At 35.1% G+C, this 20,343-nt stretch overlaps 1 protein-coding gene across 2 annotated transcripts in view; it reads right to left on the reverse strand.

Annotated features, from left to right (window-relative positions):
* The window catches only part of COL21A1 (collagen type XXI alpha 1 chain), a 125,497-nt gene that overhangs the window by 81,874 nt on the left and 23,280 nt on the right, over positions 1-20,343 (reverse strand). Inside the window, exons 3-9 of one of the 2 annotated variants that reach the window (XM_036249010.1) lie at positions 18,178-18,346; positions 17,872-18,088; positions 15,420-15,593; positions 14,340-14,417; positions 12,647-12,655; positions 12,262-12,345; positions 6,009-6,071 (exon numbers count right to left, since the gene is read on the reverse strand). In XM_036249010.1, the coding sequence (XP_036104903.1) occupies positions 6,009-6,071; positions 12,262-12,345; positions 12,647-12,655; positions 14,340-14,417; positions 15,420-15,593; positions 17,872-18,088; positions 18,178-18,346 (794 nt within the window). The remainder of the gene's footprint in view (positions 1-6,008; positions 6,072-12,261; positions 12,346-12,646; positions 12,656-14,339; positions 14,418-15,419; positions 15,594-17,871; positions 18,089-18,177; positions 18,347-20,343) is intronic. The other variant, XM_036249009.1, reaches the window with a different exon arrangement.

A 20,343-nucleotide genomic window follows, 5' to 3' on the forward strand; every position in this document is an offset into this window, starting at 1 on the left:
GAAAAAAAAAGCAAAGCAGAGGGCAAAACAGCCGCAGGTCTCTCCACCAACCAGCTAAAACTTTGGTCAGTAAAGTACTTTACTTCATGAAGAGTAATTAATAATGACAGGAAACAGAAATGAGCACTGTAAAAATATAAACTTCTACAAAATCATAGAATAGTCCTATTATATGCTTCTACATATGGTCTTCTTTTAAAAAATCGATGTCGTATCAGTATGATGTCTTTAATGGTGGTACTACTCTGATTACCTAGCAGAACATAAATATTTCCCTGCCTCTCTTTTTATCTTTTTATAATGATAAAAGTGTAAAATAGAAATATGTTCAGACATTGTGCTGATACAAGTTTTTAACTGATAAAGAAATGAGAAAAGAGGGGAAGGATTTGAAAATAGTTCTTTAATTTTTGTTGAAGGCATTTTCCTGATCAAAATTAGTATTTCTCCAGAGTGGAATAATTTACTATTTAAAGCTTTGTTTGACTTGGCCTGGTTATAATGAGAAAGAGACTCAAATTGCTTATTGAGGGGGGTTGCACAGAACTAAATCCAAACAAAGCAGAATTCCCTTCGAATTGTTCCATCCAAGTTTCCTTGGTCCAGATGGCTTCAATCGCCAGCCAGAGGCTCCACCCACACCTTCCCACCCCCGCTGTGTGCTGGCCCTGGACACACACTAATGACCCTCAGCTGTTCTGGCTCCCAGGCTCACTTTTTCTTCCTGCCTGGCCACCCAATCTCATATCTCCTACAGAGAGAAAGAAACAGGGGGACTGGGGGATACTCAAGAAAAAAATTATACTTCTGGGTAAACAGAATTTGGGTTAGTGTATCAGTTTTCTATTGCTGCTGTACCAAATTACCCCAAACAGAGTGGCTTAAAATAATACAAACTTACAGTTCTGCAAATCAGAAGTCCAAAAACGGTTCTTAGGGAACAAAGCTCAGAGTGTCAGGGGGGCTGCATTCCTTCTAGAGGTTCTAGGGAAGAGTCTGGTCTGTTCCTTCCCTTTTCCAACTTCTGCCTCACTCTGCTTCCATCATCACTTCTTCTCTGTCTCTGATATTCCTGCCTCCCACTTAAAAGGACTCTTGTGATTACACTGGGCCACTCAGATAAAGCAGGATAATTCCTGCACCTCAAGATCCTTGATTTAATCATATGTGGAAAGTAGCACTGAATTTGTCAGTAATATATTCTCAGGTCTTTAAGATTAGGATGTTAATATTATTCTCTCTTCCACAGTTGGGTTTGTTCTTTTAAAAAAAACAAAAACCCATCAGATATCACCTAGTACCATCTAAAATCTAATTTTTCTAACATAGAATATCAAATACTCCATAGCTTATCGATACGTAAAATCATATACACATACAGAAAAAAAAATGTTCATGTACTAAATGGAATGAGACATTAAGTCTATTATAGCTTAAATAAGAATCAGAATAATATCCATGATTATTGTATCAGGCTAATTGTAACAAATTTCCAGTACTTTCATTTACATTAAGATATTCAGGGGGGAAAATGATACAAACTAGAGCTGATAGGCTGTGGAAGTGCTCAGCACTCACCTCCAAATTTTGCTCAGGACTTTTCACCACTGAAAAAAACACAAGTCTAAATACTTTAGCAGCATTGTGCAAGGAGCTGTATGTCATCATGAGATGCAGCAGATGACATCTCAGCAAGTGACATGTATCTGCCCTGGAGTTGGGACAGCATGCAGCTGCCAGGAACAGAAAGAGCACGTCCCAAGGAAGGGGTCTCCAATGAAAAGAGGGCTCATATTCATAAAACTCATCTCACCCTTTGTGATTAGGTCAGAACCCACACAGGACCTCAGGCAGTATCTTTGGTGGGATTACGAGTTGCAGTGAGGGACTGCAACCAATTCACATGACCCTTTAAGTTCAAGTGAGAAAGAGGTGGATTATAAGAGAAACTACAAGGCTAATGTTGGCAGATAACAGGAGTTAAGGATAACGGCAAAAGTGAGATGTTAGGTTTGGAATCTACTCATTTCATTCCATTCAAAATAGAAGCAATCTGATGATAAATGTCTCACCCTATTTCTTGAACTATACCACCTAGCTATTTCTGTACATATTGGCTTGGCCCTCTAGCTCACAGGAGGGTTGAACTACCCATATTTTTATAGAGAACAAACTCTCTTCCTGCAACTGAGATCAATACGTTCCCACCTATCAAAAGATTTTCTTTCCGCAAATTTCTCAAATATCCCAAATCATTGATTTTTTTTCCCTTCTGCTTCATTTTCTTCATCATAGAAAATGCTATAACATCTTCCATCTTCTGAAAACCCTCTTTTTATCCCATATCCTCCCCATGCTGTTACTCCACTTCTCTGCTCCCTCGTTGTAGCCCTCAGATGAAGCATCTATAGTCACTGCCACCATTTTATCTCCTATTCTCTCTTGAACCCATTTCCAGCTTTTGTACTCCCCCTCCCTGAAATCCCATTTATCAAGGTCCTCAATTACCTCCATACAACAAATCCATTGGTCTAGACATAGATCTCACTTTTCTCATTCTTTTAACTGCAATGACACAACTGATTACTCCCCTTCTTAAAATGCTTTTTTCACTTGGCTCCTAGGATGCCACACTCGCCTGGTATTCCTCCTATTTCATTTACCACTCTTTCTCAATTTCTTTGGCCGTATCCTCTCTTTTTTCTCTGTAAGAGAGCCCTAAACTCAGTCCACTGCTACCTTTTCTTTTTCAGTTATTGTACTTATTCCCTAAATAATCTCATCCAGTCTAGTGGCTTTAGATACATCTTCATGCTCAAGAGTCCCAACTGTGGCCCTGGCCAGTTTGGCTCAGTCTTTAGAACATTGGCCTGTGGTCCAGAGAGACCCGGGTTTGGTTCCCACTATGGGCAGGTACCTCGGTTGCAGTTTGTCCCCGGCCCTGGCTGGGTCATGCGGGTGGCAGCCACTCAATGTGTCCCTTTTGCATTGATGTTTCTCTCTCTCTCTCTCTACCCCAGTCTATCTGAACAAAAAATGGAAAAATGTCCTCGAGTGAGGATAAAAAATAAATAAAAATAAAATAAAGAGTCCCAATTGTGTATTCTCAAACATCTCCCTGAACTAAAGGTTCCTATCTCTAATATTCTAGGAGACGCTTCCAGCATGTCCAAAACTGCAGTGTCGATTTTCTCCACAAAACTTACATCTCCCCCAATATTGCCCAGCTCAGTAAATGGCACAACAATTCACCTAGTTGCTCAAGCTGAGAACTTCTAAGTCTCCCTTGACTCTTTTTCTCATGCTTCATATATAGTTTAACAGAAATACTGATCAACTTTACATTAAAAAATAATCTAGAATTGGACCACTTTTCTTCCCCGCCACCACATCACCCTAGTCTTACTTCTCAGAATACTGAAATAACCTCCCATTTGGTCTTCTACATCCACTCTTACTCTCCAACATAATATTTATAAGGTGGGAAAAAGTGGGTTTAGATTGTTTGTATGGAAAATAATATAATAATTAATAAATAATAAATAATAATATAAGAATAAACTGTTTCACATACTCGCTACTATAAACCTACCTTTGCCCTACTCTGGATAGTCCTCTTTCTGAAAAGTAAGGTAGATCAAGTAACTTTTCTTCTCAAAATTCCTAAAGAGTCCTGGCTGGTTTGGCTCAGCTGTTAGAGCCCCAGCCAGCGAAATCGCAGGTTCGATTCTGGTCAAGGGCATGTACCTCGGTTGCAGTTTGTCCCTGGCCCTGGTCAGGGTCATGTGGGAGGCAACCACTCCATGTTTCTCTCTCACACAGATGATGTTTCTTTCTCTTTCCTTCTCATTCTCTCTCCCCCACTCCCTCCCTCCCTATCTGAAAATTAATGGAAAAATATCCTCAGGTGAGGATAAAAAAAAAAAAAAAAAATCCCCAAAGAGAGTGCCATCATATTTAGAATGAATCCCTCTGGGTCAGGTGAGCGTCATTGCCCAATTACCCAGCTCCTCAGCTCTCTGCAGCTCCAGTTAGCTACCATTTTGTTACCTCTTCAGAATCCTTTCTTTGACAAATTCTCTCTAGAGACTCACCTGTATAATTAACCCCCTCCCCATGCAACACTGGTGTAAATAACCCCAGAGAATCACTACTCTTCAAAAATTAGCTGCATTTTTTTTGTACTAAACTTCTCAGCAAGTCTCTCGTGGACATGACACCTCCCCCTTTATCCTCATGGGGTGTGGATGATTTAACATTAAGTCTTTAGTGCTTTCGCTGCTCAAATATTACTGGCTCACAATACAAACCTTTATGGCAACAGTTAGTATCTCATGATAAAGAAAGTCTCTTAGAAGATACTTTTTTGGTGGCAACTGTTTAACATCCCAAACCTGATTCCTAATGTTTATTTACTGTTATAAACATTCGGATAGTAACTTACCTGTAAATATTTGCTGAAAATGCTTTAAAGTGAATCTGTTTTATGTTTTGTTAATTAATAAATGTCCCTTAAGTTGTCTTGAACCTTAGAGGTGTATACACACACATATATATGTGTGTGTGTATATATATATATACACACATATATATATTTACACACATATATATCTACATATATATCTACATATATATATATATATATATATATATATATATATATATATGTGGCGGGGCAAATTATAAGTGTATATCAGTGCATGCACTCTTAGGAAAATAATATAACCTTTAAAAAGAGTTTTAATTTGTGTGAAAGAATGTCTATCTAAAATGGAACCAGAGGATACAAAATGAAAAATCTCATGCATGTGCCCTCAGAAAAACAAAACTTAAAGGACTGAGAAACTGATTTCCCATAAGTGCCTGATTTTCAGAAAACTGAGAATATTAGAACTTTCTTAAATTATATATATAAACTGGTCAGGCATTATCTCATATCAAACTTGGGAAGTTTTGCTTACGGTTCCCAGAGGCATGAACAAAAAGTGGCTGGATTGAGCTTTGCCTGTGTGACTGGAATAGAATGGTCTCCTTGAAGAATTTTCAAAGCTGGTCTCCTTTGTTCGTGATTTTAACTGAACTCTCCCCTCTTTACATTCCCCCTCCACGAATACAGCCTACAGCAAAAATTCAACAGACTTATCTGTATCTTGGTACAGTTTGTATTTCCTAGATTGCAATCCCTCTGCTATTCCCAAATAAAGATATCTTTTTGACAATTTAGAACTTGACATTTTTTTTTTTTATTTAGGTCAACTCTTGAAAATTTCCATAGATGTGAAGGGAAACTATAAAAGGTTTTCTGAAAATAACTATTCCTTGATACTAAGAATTCACTGAATAATTTTTTAAATGTACCAAAGATGTATGCACTTTTGAAGTAAAAAGCCTAAAAAGTGACCAGAATGCAAGTTCTATTGACCAAACCTCAGCTTGACTGTACTTTAGACAGCCTTCTTCTTGATTCTAGGCCTGACCTCCCTTCTCTGAGAACATTTACTTTAGAAAATTTGTCATTGTAAATTCTTTTTTCTGCCCCTTTGAGTGGTAAATCTTTTTTTAAAAACCTTCTAACTAGCTTTACAACTAGCAAAAAATGTCTTTCTCAAGGATCTGGGCCCCATCCCTTTGAAATGTAGTCTTCAAAAAAGATGTGTCCCGATCTCCCATTCTCTGTGGGAGGGTATACCCTAACTTCCATAGGTGCCACTTAGCAAACATAGATGGCTTACTCACAGAGGAAAATATTTACCAAGCTCAGAATAACTCTATTTGCTCCATCCCAATGACTAGCCTCCCCAACAAAGTCCTCCAATACTTTTCCACTAGCTCACCCCTGTGCTCAAGAGTTCGCCCTCCTTTTATTTCAGCTAAATGGAATTCAGTCTCTCTCCCTTATCACATAGTCTTAAATAGAGTGTTCCTTGCCTGTTTAACTTTGCCCAGTGAAATTTGAACTTTGACACTATAATCCCAGTACTGGAGATGACTAAGCTTTCAGTACTCACAGGCTTACCATCTTGACCAGGTTGTCCAGGGTAGCCAGGATTTCCAGGCTGTCCAGCGTCACCCTAGAGAGGAAAAAATCTTCTCAATACAAAACAACCAACCATATTGGCACAGTCAGAGCCCATCAAGATTCAAAGCCAATTCCATTTTTTGCAGCTTAAAAACAAACAGAAGTCCTAAAATGGGGATTAGAAAAATGATGTCATATTTTAAATGCCTATCTTGACAAATAAAGGCTTTTTTGTATGCAAAACTACAGTGATTTATTTGGGTGAGACCACCAGGAATAACAGGTAAAGTACATTTTACTGATGTAAAATGTTAATATTCATAGCAAGATCCATCTAAAATAACTATAAAGTGTCATAGCAAATACAGTTTCAATGGCAGTAATATTTCACTCATAAGTCTACAGACTTAAATCTATGTGTTACACTATAGATATCAATGACCTATGATATAACAATTCATCATTATTTATTTTTTAAAAAACAGTCCACAAACCACGTGATCTTATACAAGAGACTCAAATTTAAAGCTACACAACAGTCATTTCTTTCAATCTAGTCAATGTGTCTCTTTGCCTATATATACCATCTCACTTGAACATGCTAAAATTCTAAAACTTGAATACTTTTACGAGTGAGGCCCAAGCCAAACAACTCTGCCCAACCCCCACAGTCTTTAAGTACAAGTTATACCTAACAAATGAAGAAATGACCTTTGTCCTCACAAACTAAAGATCTTCAGAGAACATTATTCCATACAACATGACAATAAGCCCAGGCACATTCCTATGGAACTTAAGACTGTTGAGCAATGGTCAATATTGACCATTCAAATGGTCATCACCCTTTAAAAAAAGACAATGAAAGCAACATGTCTTGTGAGGTGAGGGTGTTTTAGAATTTAATTCTAAGAACTACTTCAAAAATAATACCATATTCGTCTATTGCTGAGTCCATGAGGTCCACATGGACATCTTGCCAAAAAACACAAAGTCTCGGCCATCAGTACCGATAAATTCCTGCATAAAGGTAATTGATTTTCAACTCAATAATTCTTCATTATTTTCAGCAAGAAATCATTCACACAGAACCCCAGTGATTATATATTAACAAAGGGTACTTCCACAGAGCCAAATTTGCTGGTCTGAAATACTACTTCAGGCTGCTGGCTAGGGAGATTTGTTCCTGAAACTAAACAGGAAAAATGGAAAGAACTATGTGAACTCTACCGAGAAGCCAATGAAGAAGGGATGGGCTTTTCACTTAGTAGCTGCCCCAGAGGCTTAGCATAAGGAAAGGCTGAGAAGAGGGAAAATGTCATTTTCAAAAGAGACAGAGAAAGAATGGTTGTAAATCCAGGAAGAAAAATAATGCTGAAACATTTAATGTCTGGCTAAAAGGTGTAATTTGTAATTCTAATCCAAGGATTCCAGTGTTAGCTGGGCATTGGAGAGCAGCATTCTGGCTCTCGGGAGTGTTAGAATTTTTCTCTCCTTATATTCAGAGAATCCACATTAATCTCTAGTATCCCTGCCATCTTTCTTTACCCATGTTCAGACTGAATTTACTGCCTTTCAATAAATTCCATCATTCTTTGCTCCTGGGAAGATGTTCTTCCTTTTCCATGTAAGAGTCAATAAGACAAAATTTTCTATCACTGCATCTTCTTCATTATTCTATTTTCTCCTGATGCCTTTTTCTATTGAAATGCTTTAGCAGCTCCTATATCACTTATCACTTATTCATAACTAGAGTTTTCTCAAAATTTTTCCTTGATTAGTTTCACTTATCATTTGTATGTAGACTCCTTGAAAACATGGTCCATATATTCTACTTGTTTTGGACAACAGTGCTTCAATAATTATTTGCTGATTGATTTATTTAAAATCAAGTCAAATCTCCTGTTAATGACCCCTTAACTTGAAAAATATTAAATATCAACAAAATTTAGGACATGGAAATCTGAGAGGTTTAACCTCTACTATGATGAGGCTGAAATAAAACTTTGGCACAAGAAGAAACGGAATTTTATTTTATGCTGAGTAAAAGTACAAAACACACTTAACAATAACATTTTAAATGAATCAAAACCAAGTTTCCAAGGGGAAAAAAAAAATCACCCACAAGATAAATCCATTGTGACTTCATAAGGACCATAACACTGGTCAACAGCCCCAGAGGGAAAAGTAATGTCTTCTGCAGGTTTTACTATTGCTGGTAGAGTTTACTGGTTCTTTTGACTATTTTCCTACTGATTTATTGGCAGAAATTCAGGTAGGTTTGGTGTTGTTTCCATAAAATTAGAAGAATAAAGTAAAACCCTAACTAATTTTGGGGAAAAGCCCAATTTGAATAAAAATTCCATTTTATTAATAAAACCTCACACCCAATCTTTATTGATTGTTTATTGTATGCTAGAAACTGCTTTAAGAGATTTACATACATTAAATTACTTGTTCCTCATAATAATCCCACAAAGCAGGTAATTTTATTATTCCCATTTTAGGTATAGAAAACTGAGGCCCAAGAAGTTTAGGTCACACAGAGCTGGAGTGGAGATGGAATTCAAAATCAGCCAATGCAGCTCCAGAGCCCATGTTTCTAAACACTCCTATCCTATCCCATATTAAAATGCAAACACTAATCAGAACCAGACCTGGGGACTGCTAGCAAATTGAACATAAAAAATTTTTTCCAAATACATTAAATTAGACATATGACTTATTACAGTTGTGAGTAAATTCCCAATCACTTCCTTGTAATTTAGTTAAAATGTGCACATTTTGAATTTTTAAAAATATGTATTCAGCTGAGAAGCAATATGTACTTATGTTGAATTGAACTTGTGCCACAGGATTTTTGAGTTGTTGACAGGAGTGGAAATGTCATGGACTAAGCTAAAACATCTCTGCATATGGTCTCTCAAGCAGTATAATTATGAATAATTAAAATAAAAAATAGCCATGCTTGCAACAGCAAGCTCGTATTTTAAGTTATTCATCTAAAACAAATGTCTTTGGAACTCTTCATGTCGGACCAAATCCCATATTATCAAGCCCTTTTCCCAAAATCTTTGTGCCTTTCTTCTAGCCTTGGTCTCCACAGGAGTATCTGACCAAAGACCTGTTCCATTCTCTAAAAGCAACCTCTTCCCTCCCTCAAAACTCAAACACCCACTCTCTTAGGCAAGAAGGAATCTGAGTCTGGAAAAATTAATATAAAACTGTAAATGCCCAGTGGCCCCTGAAATCTTTCAAAGGCTTTTTGTATTTTAGACAGAGGATACTTTGATTGTGCACATGACTCTCTACGTAGAATTACTAGGCTGAAACAAAAGGCATCAGCAGGGATATAGTTGGAGTGAGAATAGCATTTCAGAGGAAATAACTTATTAAGAAATTGTTCCTTCCTAAAAAAAAAAAAAAAATGCTTCCTTTTCACTTCTGAACTAATAGATCTAACATTTAAGTTTGGATCAAGTGAAATGTTTGCCCCCACACGTTCCTACGGCTACTGAAGTGGTAGAAGAAGCTGCCATTTGCAGGTAAAGGTCTTTAAAAGGGAGTTGTTTGTAAATTGGAGATTTCCTGGACCCTTCATATAGATCAAAAGCATTCCATATAGGTTAATAAGGAGGAGGGGTGAATCTTATTTTTTCAATGATTTCATAATTTGTTAAATTAAAAAAAATACTACTATTAAACACTGGGCTAGATATTAGAATGCCAAAAGAGAATTTAGTTTGCATTTGCCTTCATTGTAAAGTACTTGCATATAAAAATCATTCCAATAGATTCATTCATTAATTTCATCACTGCCTATGTTTGACACTAGGGATACAAAATGAACAAGCTATGCTTCAAGACACTCACCGCCCAGTGACAGATATATTTTTCTTTGCTTATTGAAGAGTTATAATGTCATAATATGTTTAAATGTGTGATATCACAGTTAATTTGACCTGGTTTTTAAATAGGCTTGTCATTTTGGGGGGGGGGAGTAGAGAATTTTTAACAGATGACTTTATTTTAGAATAAGCACTTACCCATCTATCCATGCAAGAATTTCTCCTCTTTTTAGTCTCATGACTCAACTCTCACCTCCTAGAGCTCTATTTCTGGCTAAAAAAAAAAAAAGACTAGATCTATTTTTTACAGGTAATTCTTGTTTGATAAACATCTGCAAAACCTTCCAGAGTGCATCAAACAAAAATAGCCAATAAGTCTCAGTTGGATCTATAGTAAAATTGCTTTATCTCCTTTAGTTCCGGTTCCATTGATCTAAATAATACTATATCAATTTTCCAAGACAGATATTCTCTACAGGAAGTGGATGAAACTTGGAGTGTTGCTAGGGATTCTGTTTTTCACATACAGGGCCCTGATGTGGGTAAGGAACCACTTCCAGGGGAAAGAGCCTTAAAAGGACGAAGTGTGTGTGTGTGCGTGTGTGAGTGTGTGTGTTCCTCTCCTCCTGCCAGATTTTCTGAAGAAAATGGAAAGCAGATCAAGAAGGCACGCCAACTTGAAGATTGGTGGAAAACTGTAATTTCACTTAAAGTAGTAGGTGGCAATGGGGTTACATTATGACTAAGAAAAGAGAATGAAAATGAAGAACACATGAAACTTAGAAATACTGGAAATCAGATAAGACAAAGAGTGTGCTAAAAATTTGCTGTAGACACATATGTGAAGAATAATTGGTGTCACTACAAGACCCCTAATGAACCACAAAAGAATCAGAAAGTATCAAAAGCATCCAGTACCTCCTTAAAAGTGAACAGCCCATTAGAGACCTTTCAGGTAACCAGAAACTCAATGAGAGTCAGGAAAGCACCTCGGGCTTTGAGAGGTTAGGCAACATGGGACTCTGATTTCCATATTGTATCTCTACAGATCAAATCACTTTTATGTATAGTATTCCGGTATTGCCAACTATATAAATATGTTTTAAAAAGATGTCTGCTGGTAGGTCACACCAAGCTATCTTACAAAGTATATATGCTCCTTGGAACATCTTAAAGATATTTCTCATTTATGTCAAGGCATCCTAAATAACATGCAGTTAGTTTAACTACAGAACTCATAGATTAACTTTCCTAAGTGCAATCTAAAAATAGTTTACAGTAGTAAATTAATTGTAATGTACTAACGTCAAATTCTAAGCCAAATAGATTTACTTGAATAAAATATTGAATGAAATCTTTAATTTCTTAAATTTCATTTCTTTCTTAATTTTAACAGCTAAGCTTGATGTATGTCATGGACTAGCATGTGAAAATGGATGGAAGAAATGTACAAAAGATAGGAAGAACTAAATTATTTTAGATCAGCACCCAGAAGCTAAAATTATTCAGCCATGGTGATTGAAACACTAAGAAAATCCCATCAAAATATAAATGATAATGCATATTTAAGAAAAAATGTTATGGTCACCTCAAGTAATAGACGATCAATACACAAAACACTCTTTTTTTGGCTAGGGAGTCATACTTGCTTTCAAGTTAGACATTATTTTTATTAAGTGATTTTTAAAATAATATTAAATGAACAAGATTTATCAATAGCAAACAGACCACTTAACTTCGTGGTATCTTAGGCTGTGTCTAAGTGATGCCACAGTAAGTATCAACTTACTTAAAAACATAGCCATTCATATTTAATAACATAGAAACATATTTAAAGCATTTTTATGTAAAAAAATAAGTGATTATAAAATAATGTGTACATGATGGCTCCAATCATGCTTCCCCAAAGTAGTTATTACATGATTAAGTGAAATAAATGTATATGCCTCTATTTTTAGAATTAGACATCCAACACAACTTTAAAATCAATGTTAATTTTTTACTCCATTTTTATATCTGAAAGTCATTTTGAGTAGACATTTAAAAATTTAGAACATATCTTAACAAGCGCCCTTTCTTCATTTTTTACTAAGTTGTAAGAATCATTCTGGGATCTAGCAGCAGTGTTTGGGTGCGGGGGAGGCAAATGGATAAACTAACTAACTAATAATGTCCCCTCACTCCACTGTGGGCTAGGGGTATCAGTTAGATTCAAAGGCAAATACAGATTAGAATACACTTTTTTTAAAAAAAAAATCACTAACACTCAGGTTTAAACTGTTCTAAAGAATTAGGTGGAAATATCACAACAGGGTCAATTGTGATTTGTAATTGTGTGCATTTGTTCAGCTCTATGTTTTAACAAAACCAAAAAAAAAGCATGTTAGTGTTACTCACTTTGGGGCCTTGCAGTCCTGGCTTTCCTGGAGGACAAATACAGGGAGCTGGAGTTGAACCAACATCACTGGGACCATTGAGGCACTATGAAGACAAAAATTGAAATAATCAAACATGGAAAGATGCACATATATGTATATGTACCTATGTAGGTGTATATGTATGTATGTCTGTGTGAGATGATAAAGATAACTTACATTTACTTTCCAATTTTATTTAATCTAATAAGAAATTCTTAATCATAAAAAGCTGTGAAGACGAAATACACTCAAACTACATAAAAAATGGGTGTAATTTGTCTAAAATACTTACAATTAATGGAAGGAAGCTAAATAGTCCCAAATGCAACTATCACCTTAAGAAAAACAAGAGTATCCAGGCCTACCTCACCATTCTGAAAGAAAAACAATAAGAAATGTGTTTTAAAATATATTTTTAATTAAATTTCGAAATTATCTTTCTAATTTTTAGGTATTTCATTGAACAGGTTAGAGATGCCTGAACTATCAAAACCAGCAAAAGCTAAAACATTTGCTTGCAACTATCCTTTAAAAAATTACTTATTTCTACATGTTATTACTACATTTATAGTAGGATAAAGAAAAAAACAATAATTAATGTAGAAGGAAATTAAAATTCTACAGCTGCTTAATATAATGGCCATGCAGAAACAAAAATACCTCAAGGTGGAATTTATATGCTCACTTGCACTTACTGGAAATTCTTTAAGAACCAGAGAAAAGGGCCGACACATATCTAACCAAGTCATAAACTGCATGAATTAAATTTTATGCACTCTAGAGGAGCTTCTCCCTAAATAGTCTATTTCTTACCGAATAACACATAATTTGAGATAGGTTAATAATCTTTCCAAACAATAACAAATTACATCAGAAAATGAGAAGGTGGGAATGAAGGTACAAAAGGCAAACAAGCTACACGAAGTCACAGCTGAGAGTAAGGAAAGAGACATAAAACCAAAAAAAACTAAATGTAAGAATTCAAAATCTGCCATGTAATGCTATGCCTTTGTTATAGGGAAGGGAAATGGTAATGGTTATTACATCGATGCAAAGACATCAATACATAAAGTATGTACAATGGACTCTCAAAATGCAATTAGTTAATACTTTTAGTAAAGATTTATATTCCAAGTTATAAGTATCTAAAAGTTATATTGCTTAAGAAATTGCCTATCTAGAATGCCCATAATGAATCATTTCTAAAAGGTTCCATCTTTAAGTTTATTATAGATCCATCAATCATGTTGTTCTATGTCCTCAAGATTTCAGAACATGTGGATTCATAAGTTATTCGGTTTTATAGAAAAAAAGAAAATTATGACAGCGTGACTACACAAACTAAAAAAACCATGTAGGACTCAACTATGCTGGGAATCTACATTGTCAGAAAGTTTCACAACATTCTACCTTATTTGCATTAGAAGCAATACTGCATACCATTTTTCGCCTAGAGGAAAAAATATTGATTATATACACTTGTGTATATAATCAGACTTTATAACATTTTAGCTTATAATGTTTTCCCTCTTAACACATAAATGAAAATAGCTAAAAAAATAAAAATTTTGCTTATATCCTAGAAATAAAATAAAAATTTTACTTAGGTAAACAAAAAGAAAACTATATATTCAGTATAGTTTGAGAAAATGTGCTGGTGAACAGGAAAATGAATCATATCCTGTGCCAGAATTGTGCTGAGTAATATATTAATTATACATTTAATTAAGAATGGAAATGTATTTTACACACTAGTTATTCTGACAAAAAATGCCATGTTTTTCTAGAGTCCAGTCCAGCTTCACTAGAAAATTAGAATAGTCACAACCCGAGATGATGTGGGAAAAACAGTTTTCTGTGGTCTTTCATTCATACTTGCACAGCAAAACATTAAAATTTTATTTCAATTATGAGCTCCAAAATGTAACTTCATTTCCTTTGACAATTGAAAAAAATAACTCTATGTATTAAATTAAGGCTCATATATTATCTGCTGTTTATATATTGCTTTGAAAGTACTGAAGCAACACTTGGGAGAAAATAATCAATCCTACTTACAAATCCGGGAATCTCACATGCTGTCTCCCGGTTGTTCTGTTCTGGGTCACAGTAGATTCGTAACTTTTGGACATCAAACTAGGAACATAAACCCAATCAAGTTCAAGTGAGACATAAGCTCATTGTTTTGTAAGAACAACTCAGATACACAGAAACAATCACTATAGTTAGCAATATGGAAAGTTTAAGCCACAGCATTCAGCTAAAACAATAAAAATATAAAACTCAAATACCTAAGTATTAAATAAGTGATACAACCTAACTCATAAGGAAAACTTCTCTAGCACAGAAATCAAATTTCTGATATCTTTCAGGAACCCAGTGGAGCTATTTAGTATCACTGTGGTAAAATATAGTCTAGAGAAAATTTCTTAGGACATTCGAAAAGGATGACTCAAGAACCATTTTTAGTTTTAGAGATTTAGTTGCTGGCATGGAATGTTGTAGTACGAGCAGGCCCAGCACCTGTTACTATTTAAATATTTACATGTAATTTGACATGTAACAGTAATATATAGAGACCATGTGTGTAATCACACATTTAAATGTGACAGTCTTCCCTTAATAAAAACAATGGGAAAGATATATCTTTCAAATAAAAGACTTTACTAAAAATGGCTTTTGCATACACTTCTCAACCTACATGTAGATGCTCCACTTTAAAGAGTTATAGAAAAAGTTAGTTTTGTTCATGAAGAACCCTGACATGCATTACTTTAAATTTATCTTCATAGCTGCAAAGAAATGTTTATAACATCACTTACAGCTCTAATCACATTCCCTTTTCCAAATTCATTATTTAATCTGTACCTCTCTGGGAAAATATGAAATTAACATTTCATAAGAATGTAGAATTCTACCCTGAACCCAGGAGAACATTTTCCTACTTTTTTAATAAAATGGATTAAGTCTAATTTTGCATTTTCATACTTATACACAAATACACAGTTTTACTAATGAACTGACCACATCTTGATTAAATATCTTAAAAGAATTCAGTTAAATGTGATAGATACTATCAGAAAAGACAGCAAAAGCTCCCTTTTATAGAATGTACACAGCAAATCATTATTTATCCACCTGAACAGTTTCTTCTTTCCCAGAGTATTTTCCAATTTGGGTTTGTCCACTGATGAAGATCCCTAAAACTGGATGTAGTGGTTTGTTTTCAATTTGTTGATCATCGATATACAGAGTTACATCTTGATCTGTTACTAAGAGACGAATTTGATGCCAGCCTTCATCAAACAATGTCTATAGGAAGAAAGTACAGAAGATTTATACACAAAATTCCTAACAACCTTTTATTTTCTTCATCCTCCTTCCTTTGTTGCCAACCATGAATTCACACCACACAAATTAGCTCTTTCTATACAAATTCTCCCTGACTCAAGCTGGGCCTCAAATGCCATTCACCAATTATTTTATTGATCCCTAGAGTTCTACTACATATCCCAAAGTAGTTGTGTGGAACAACTCCCTCCAGGTCACAAATGAGTTCCTAATCTCCTCATCCGAATGGTTTCTCTCATTCCTCATCTTTTTTACTTTATTGAAACTTTAGACTCCGTAAGTAGTCCCTCCTCTTTGATATTCTTACTCAACTTCCATGATTCAAGCTATCTTGATTATCTTTATTTTTTCTCCAATTGCTCATACGCTTTCTCTTTGAGGATCCCTCTTCCTCAATCTGTGTTTTAAAAAGGCATTCCACACAGATCTCCCCTTGACATCTTTCATTCTCCTCTGTGACTATGTTATCCATTCCCACAGGTCAACTATTACTCTGATGGAATACTTCCCACATTTACATTAACATATGAAATCTATAATTCTAATACTGGCTAGAATAATTTTCCAGGATATCTCACAATCACCCTGACAGAGTATATTACAAAAGAAACTTGAACTAGCCCCTAAATTTTATTCTTATCCCTATTTCCCTTGGATCATAATATCTTCAGTTTCTAAACCAAAACAAGTTTCTTTATTTCCTTTCTTTCCCTCAGCCAGTAACAAAGAGATGCAAAGTTCCACCAAATATGTCTCCTAACCATGTTTGAAATTCACTTCTTCATGTCTATTCTCACTGCCATAATTTAGGCTCATGAGTATCCTGCTTTATTTGAACAATTTTCAAATATATCTCTATCTCTAATCCTTTCCTCTTCACACTGTCTTTCATAGTTCCACGAATCTCTCTCACTAGAATTTTGTCAGAAAAGATGCCCCATATTAATATCTGTATCCCCAGGACCTAACAAAATTCCAAGATAGACTTGAAAGTATTGCTTATAAATGAAAAAAGTGAAAGAGAGGAGAGAGTTGCTCTGACCATGATACACCTATGATCAAGATCTTTCAATGGAATTCTATCATTCACCGAAGGAAGTCCATACCCCTTTATGTGGCTTTCCAGGTCCCCACAATTTAAGCTCAGATCTTGCTATCCTCTTCTTTCATGCATCTTATACTCCACACACAGAGGATACAAATTTCCATTCTCTAAATAAATCTCTGAATTGTACAACACATGGCTACTCAATACTGAACCATTGATTTAATGTGTCCTTTCTCCATCAAAATACTTTACATGCTTTAAGGTCAGTCTAAAATCCATCTCATTTATGAAGACTTCCTCATATTGTGTGTTAGAATCCACTTTTCCCTCCACACGCTGCTATTAGATATCAGAAGCCTTATAAATAAGTCCTTGAAGGTAAGAAACGGGCTTTATTCATTTGTCATTTCTTACAGAAACTAGCACATTGCGTCTAATAAAAATGGCAGACAACAAATTTTTAAAAATTTATTTACCAAATGAAGAAATTGTATAAATGCATAATTTCATATATAACCTTGTACATTTCCTAAATTACATACTACATCATTAGACTTTCATAATGATAGTAATGATCAAAACAACTGCTTTTATTATCACATCTGTATTCTGACCACATGACTTGGAAAGTACATTTTTATTTTTATTTTATTGATTTCATTAGATATATTCCTGTATGGGAAATAAAACGTCCCTATAATTAATGTGAATTCTGTATCCATTTTCTGCCTGTATTTAATGTTCTAACAAATGTCTTTATTTCAATATCCTGTGGGACATGGCAATGTAAAACAGACCAACATGGACTTTGAAAATGACCAAACACAAATTCAATTTCCCTTGTCACCACTTAACTAGCTCTGTTACTTTGAGTAGAAACTTAGTATTTCTGAACCTTGGTTTCTTTGTCTGTAAAATGGGAACAATAGGTTCTTCCTTAGGTAGTTATTAAATTCCAAATGCCTGGCACCTAGTAGTAGACATTTAAAAAATGTTAGTTCCCCTACCCCTAAATTCCACATGGATTAAGAAAGAATTTTCCTTCCTTTGTTGCTTTTCTCAATAAAGCAACATTTAAATATGAAGTTGATATATTTCCAGTCATGTTAAAATTATAGCTCTCTTCACCCAATACACATAAACCCAACAATGTTCCCTCGTGAATATCACCATCACATCCAGGTACTTTACCTTAACTTGAGGGTCAGCAAAGGTGACCACTTGTGAGCCATTAATCACACTAGTTGTTGTAAATAGTAATGTTTTATCCACACCATTTAAGGTAACTGCTATTTGTGGCCTTCCATCAATGGTTAAAATTCTCCATAAATCCCACATTTTCTTGACCTTAAATCTCTGAGTGGAGACAAATACATATGATGGAGGAAGCCCTTCTGGGAAAACATTGCTAGAAATAGAAAAATATGAATAAGCTCCAAGAATTTTCAACACACCTATCTCTATAGTAAAAAAATTGTTTCAACACATAACATTTACCTTGTGAATTCTGATAAATCAATTTTTGATGTTACTTCATATCCTTTTATCTTTGTTGGTGAAAGCTGGATTCTTTTCTTAACCTTTTTCTTTACACCCAATCCTAAAAGAATATCAAACCCCTTCTCATCCCGAGCTGCCACTGGAATTCGTGTTGGACAGACAGATTCTATAAATCAAAAGCAAAAGCAGTAAAAGGTGATTAACCACGGTCTTCAATAAGAAAAGAAAATCAAGGGAGGGATATTAGAGAATATAAGAATTATATATATATTCCCCCCTGAGAAAATATGTAGGAATTTTTTGGGCATCTGAGAGTGAAATCTCGATTGTCATTTTTCCCCTTAAAAGGCGATTAACATAAAACACAAATGCAAGAGGACTATTAGTTAATGGATTGTTTTAAACACTATGTTGAAGTTTATAAGTTACCATGTATTTTGAACATGAAGCAACCTGATACCTGGGGAGGTAGGAGGACACTGGAACAGGATTCATGATTCCTATCCAGGATGTGCTATTTATTAGTCACATGACTTTGGATAACTAACTCTCAAATTTCTTGGATCTAGATAAACCCTAAGATTTCTTTCTTGCATTCCCAGCATTTGAGAGATTTTTTTTAAATGTGTTTTTCTTGATATTCTTTCCAGTTCTAACAGTTTATAATTCTACAGTTTAAATATCGTTGGTTCTGTTACTCTGGAAAAAGCTTAATTGTGGGTCTTTTCTGTTCATGGAAGTTCTAAAACTGGGCCTATTATCTCATGTATAATTTATTATATTATATATTATAATAGTCGTTTATAAGTAAAAACTATCTCCTTAAGAAGAAGAATTACAGTTTGCATTATACAGTCATCTAAATAAATTATAAAATATGCTATGTCTTTCACTTCTCTGGAAAACTAGTGTCTCAAATTATGTGGAAATTTTTATATGGTTGAAATGCTATTAAGCTGTTATACTGTAAAAATGTTGTAGTATTTTCAGATTTTTCCAAGGCTGTCATATAACATACACATTGAGCATGACTGCTTATATTTTATAGAGGAGCTAACAGAGCAAAACAAGAACAAACTCCACTAAACACACCTTAAGATAATCACTGTCTTACATAACATTAAAGAAAGGGAAAGACATCATATTTATAGTACAATAAAAACAGATGGCCCTGGCCGGTTTGGCTCAGCGGTTGGAGCGTCGGCCTGCGGTCCTGAGAGACCCGGGTTCGGTTCCCACTAAGGGCACGTACCTCGGTTGCAGTTTGTCCCCGGCCCTGGTTGGGTCGTGTGGGTGGCAACCACTCAACGTGTCCGTTTCACGTCGATGTTTCTCTCTCTCTCTCTCCCTCCCACACTCTATCTGAACAAAAAATAGAAAAAAAAAAAAAATGTCCTCGGGTGAGGATAAAAAAAAAAAACCAGATGAATTTTATTAGCCCAACATGTACAGTTGTAACTTGTACCATAGAATATTGGAAACAACATAAAGGTTTGATATAAATAAAATCAGATGTGTCCCTAGGAAAGGAGTGGTATTTTTCTCTGCAGGTCTTAAGACGTTGAGTTTTGAAGGGACCCAATATATCACATTCTTCTTACTCTGGTAAGCTTGGAGTTAAGTGATGAGGAGATAGGAAAATCAGGCAAAGGGGTATTGGTTAGATGTGTGATCCAATGAGTTTCATGAGGTACACCATAGTATCCACACCCAGCAATGCAGGGTTGATTTATTCCCACCCTACATCAGGAGCAGGCTCTGACTACTAAGATCACATGTGCTCTACTGGGCTACTTTCATCAAACTCACTAATGCAAAAATATTTTTCTCATTCGGTGTAAAGAGTGAAAGAAGACCGGGAGAGAGCACATATGAGTTAGTCTAGCTAACCTCTCCATATGAAAACATGATAAGTAGGAAATAATCATATACAGTTTAAATCATAAACCAACAAATAAAATTACATCTTTCCTGTCATTATGAGGCAGCCTGGGGGGTGTATACAGAACAATCTATGAAGCCTCACTTCAAATGCATTTGATTTAAAACTACAAAAGAAAGAAGGTCAGCTGAAAAGAAAATGTTCAACATTCCATCATAAGAATATTCACATTTCAATTGCTCCTTTGATTTGCTTTACAACAGGAAAGTTGTAAGATGCTG

Source organism: Molossus molossus, unplaced genomic scaffold, assembly GCF_014108415.1.
Source record: "Molossus molossus isolate mMolMol1 unplaced genomic scaffold, mMolMol1.p scaffold_m16_p_8, whole genome shotgun sequence".
Classification (NCBI taxonomy): Eukaryota; Metazoa; Chordata; class Mammalia; order Chiroptera; family Molossidae; genus Molossus; species Molossus molossus.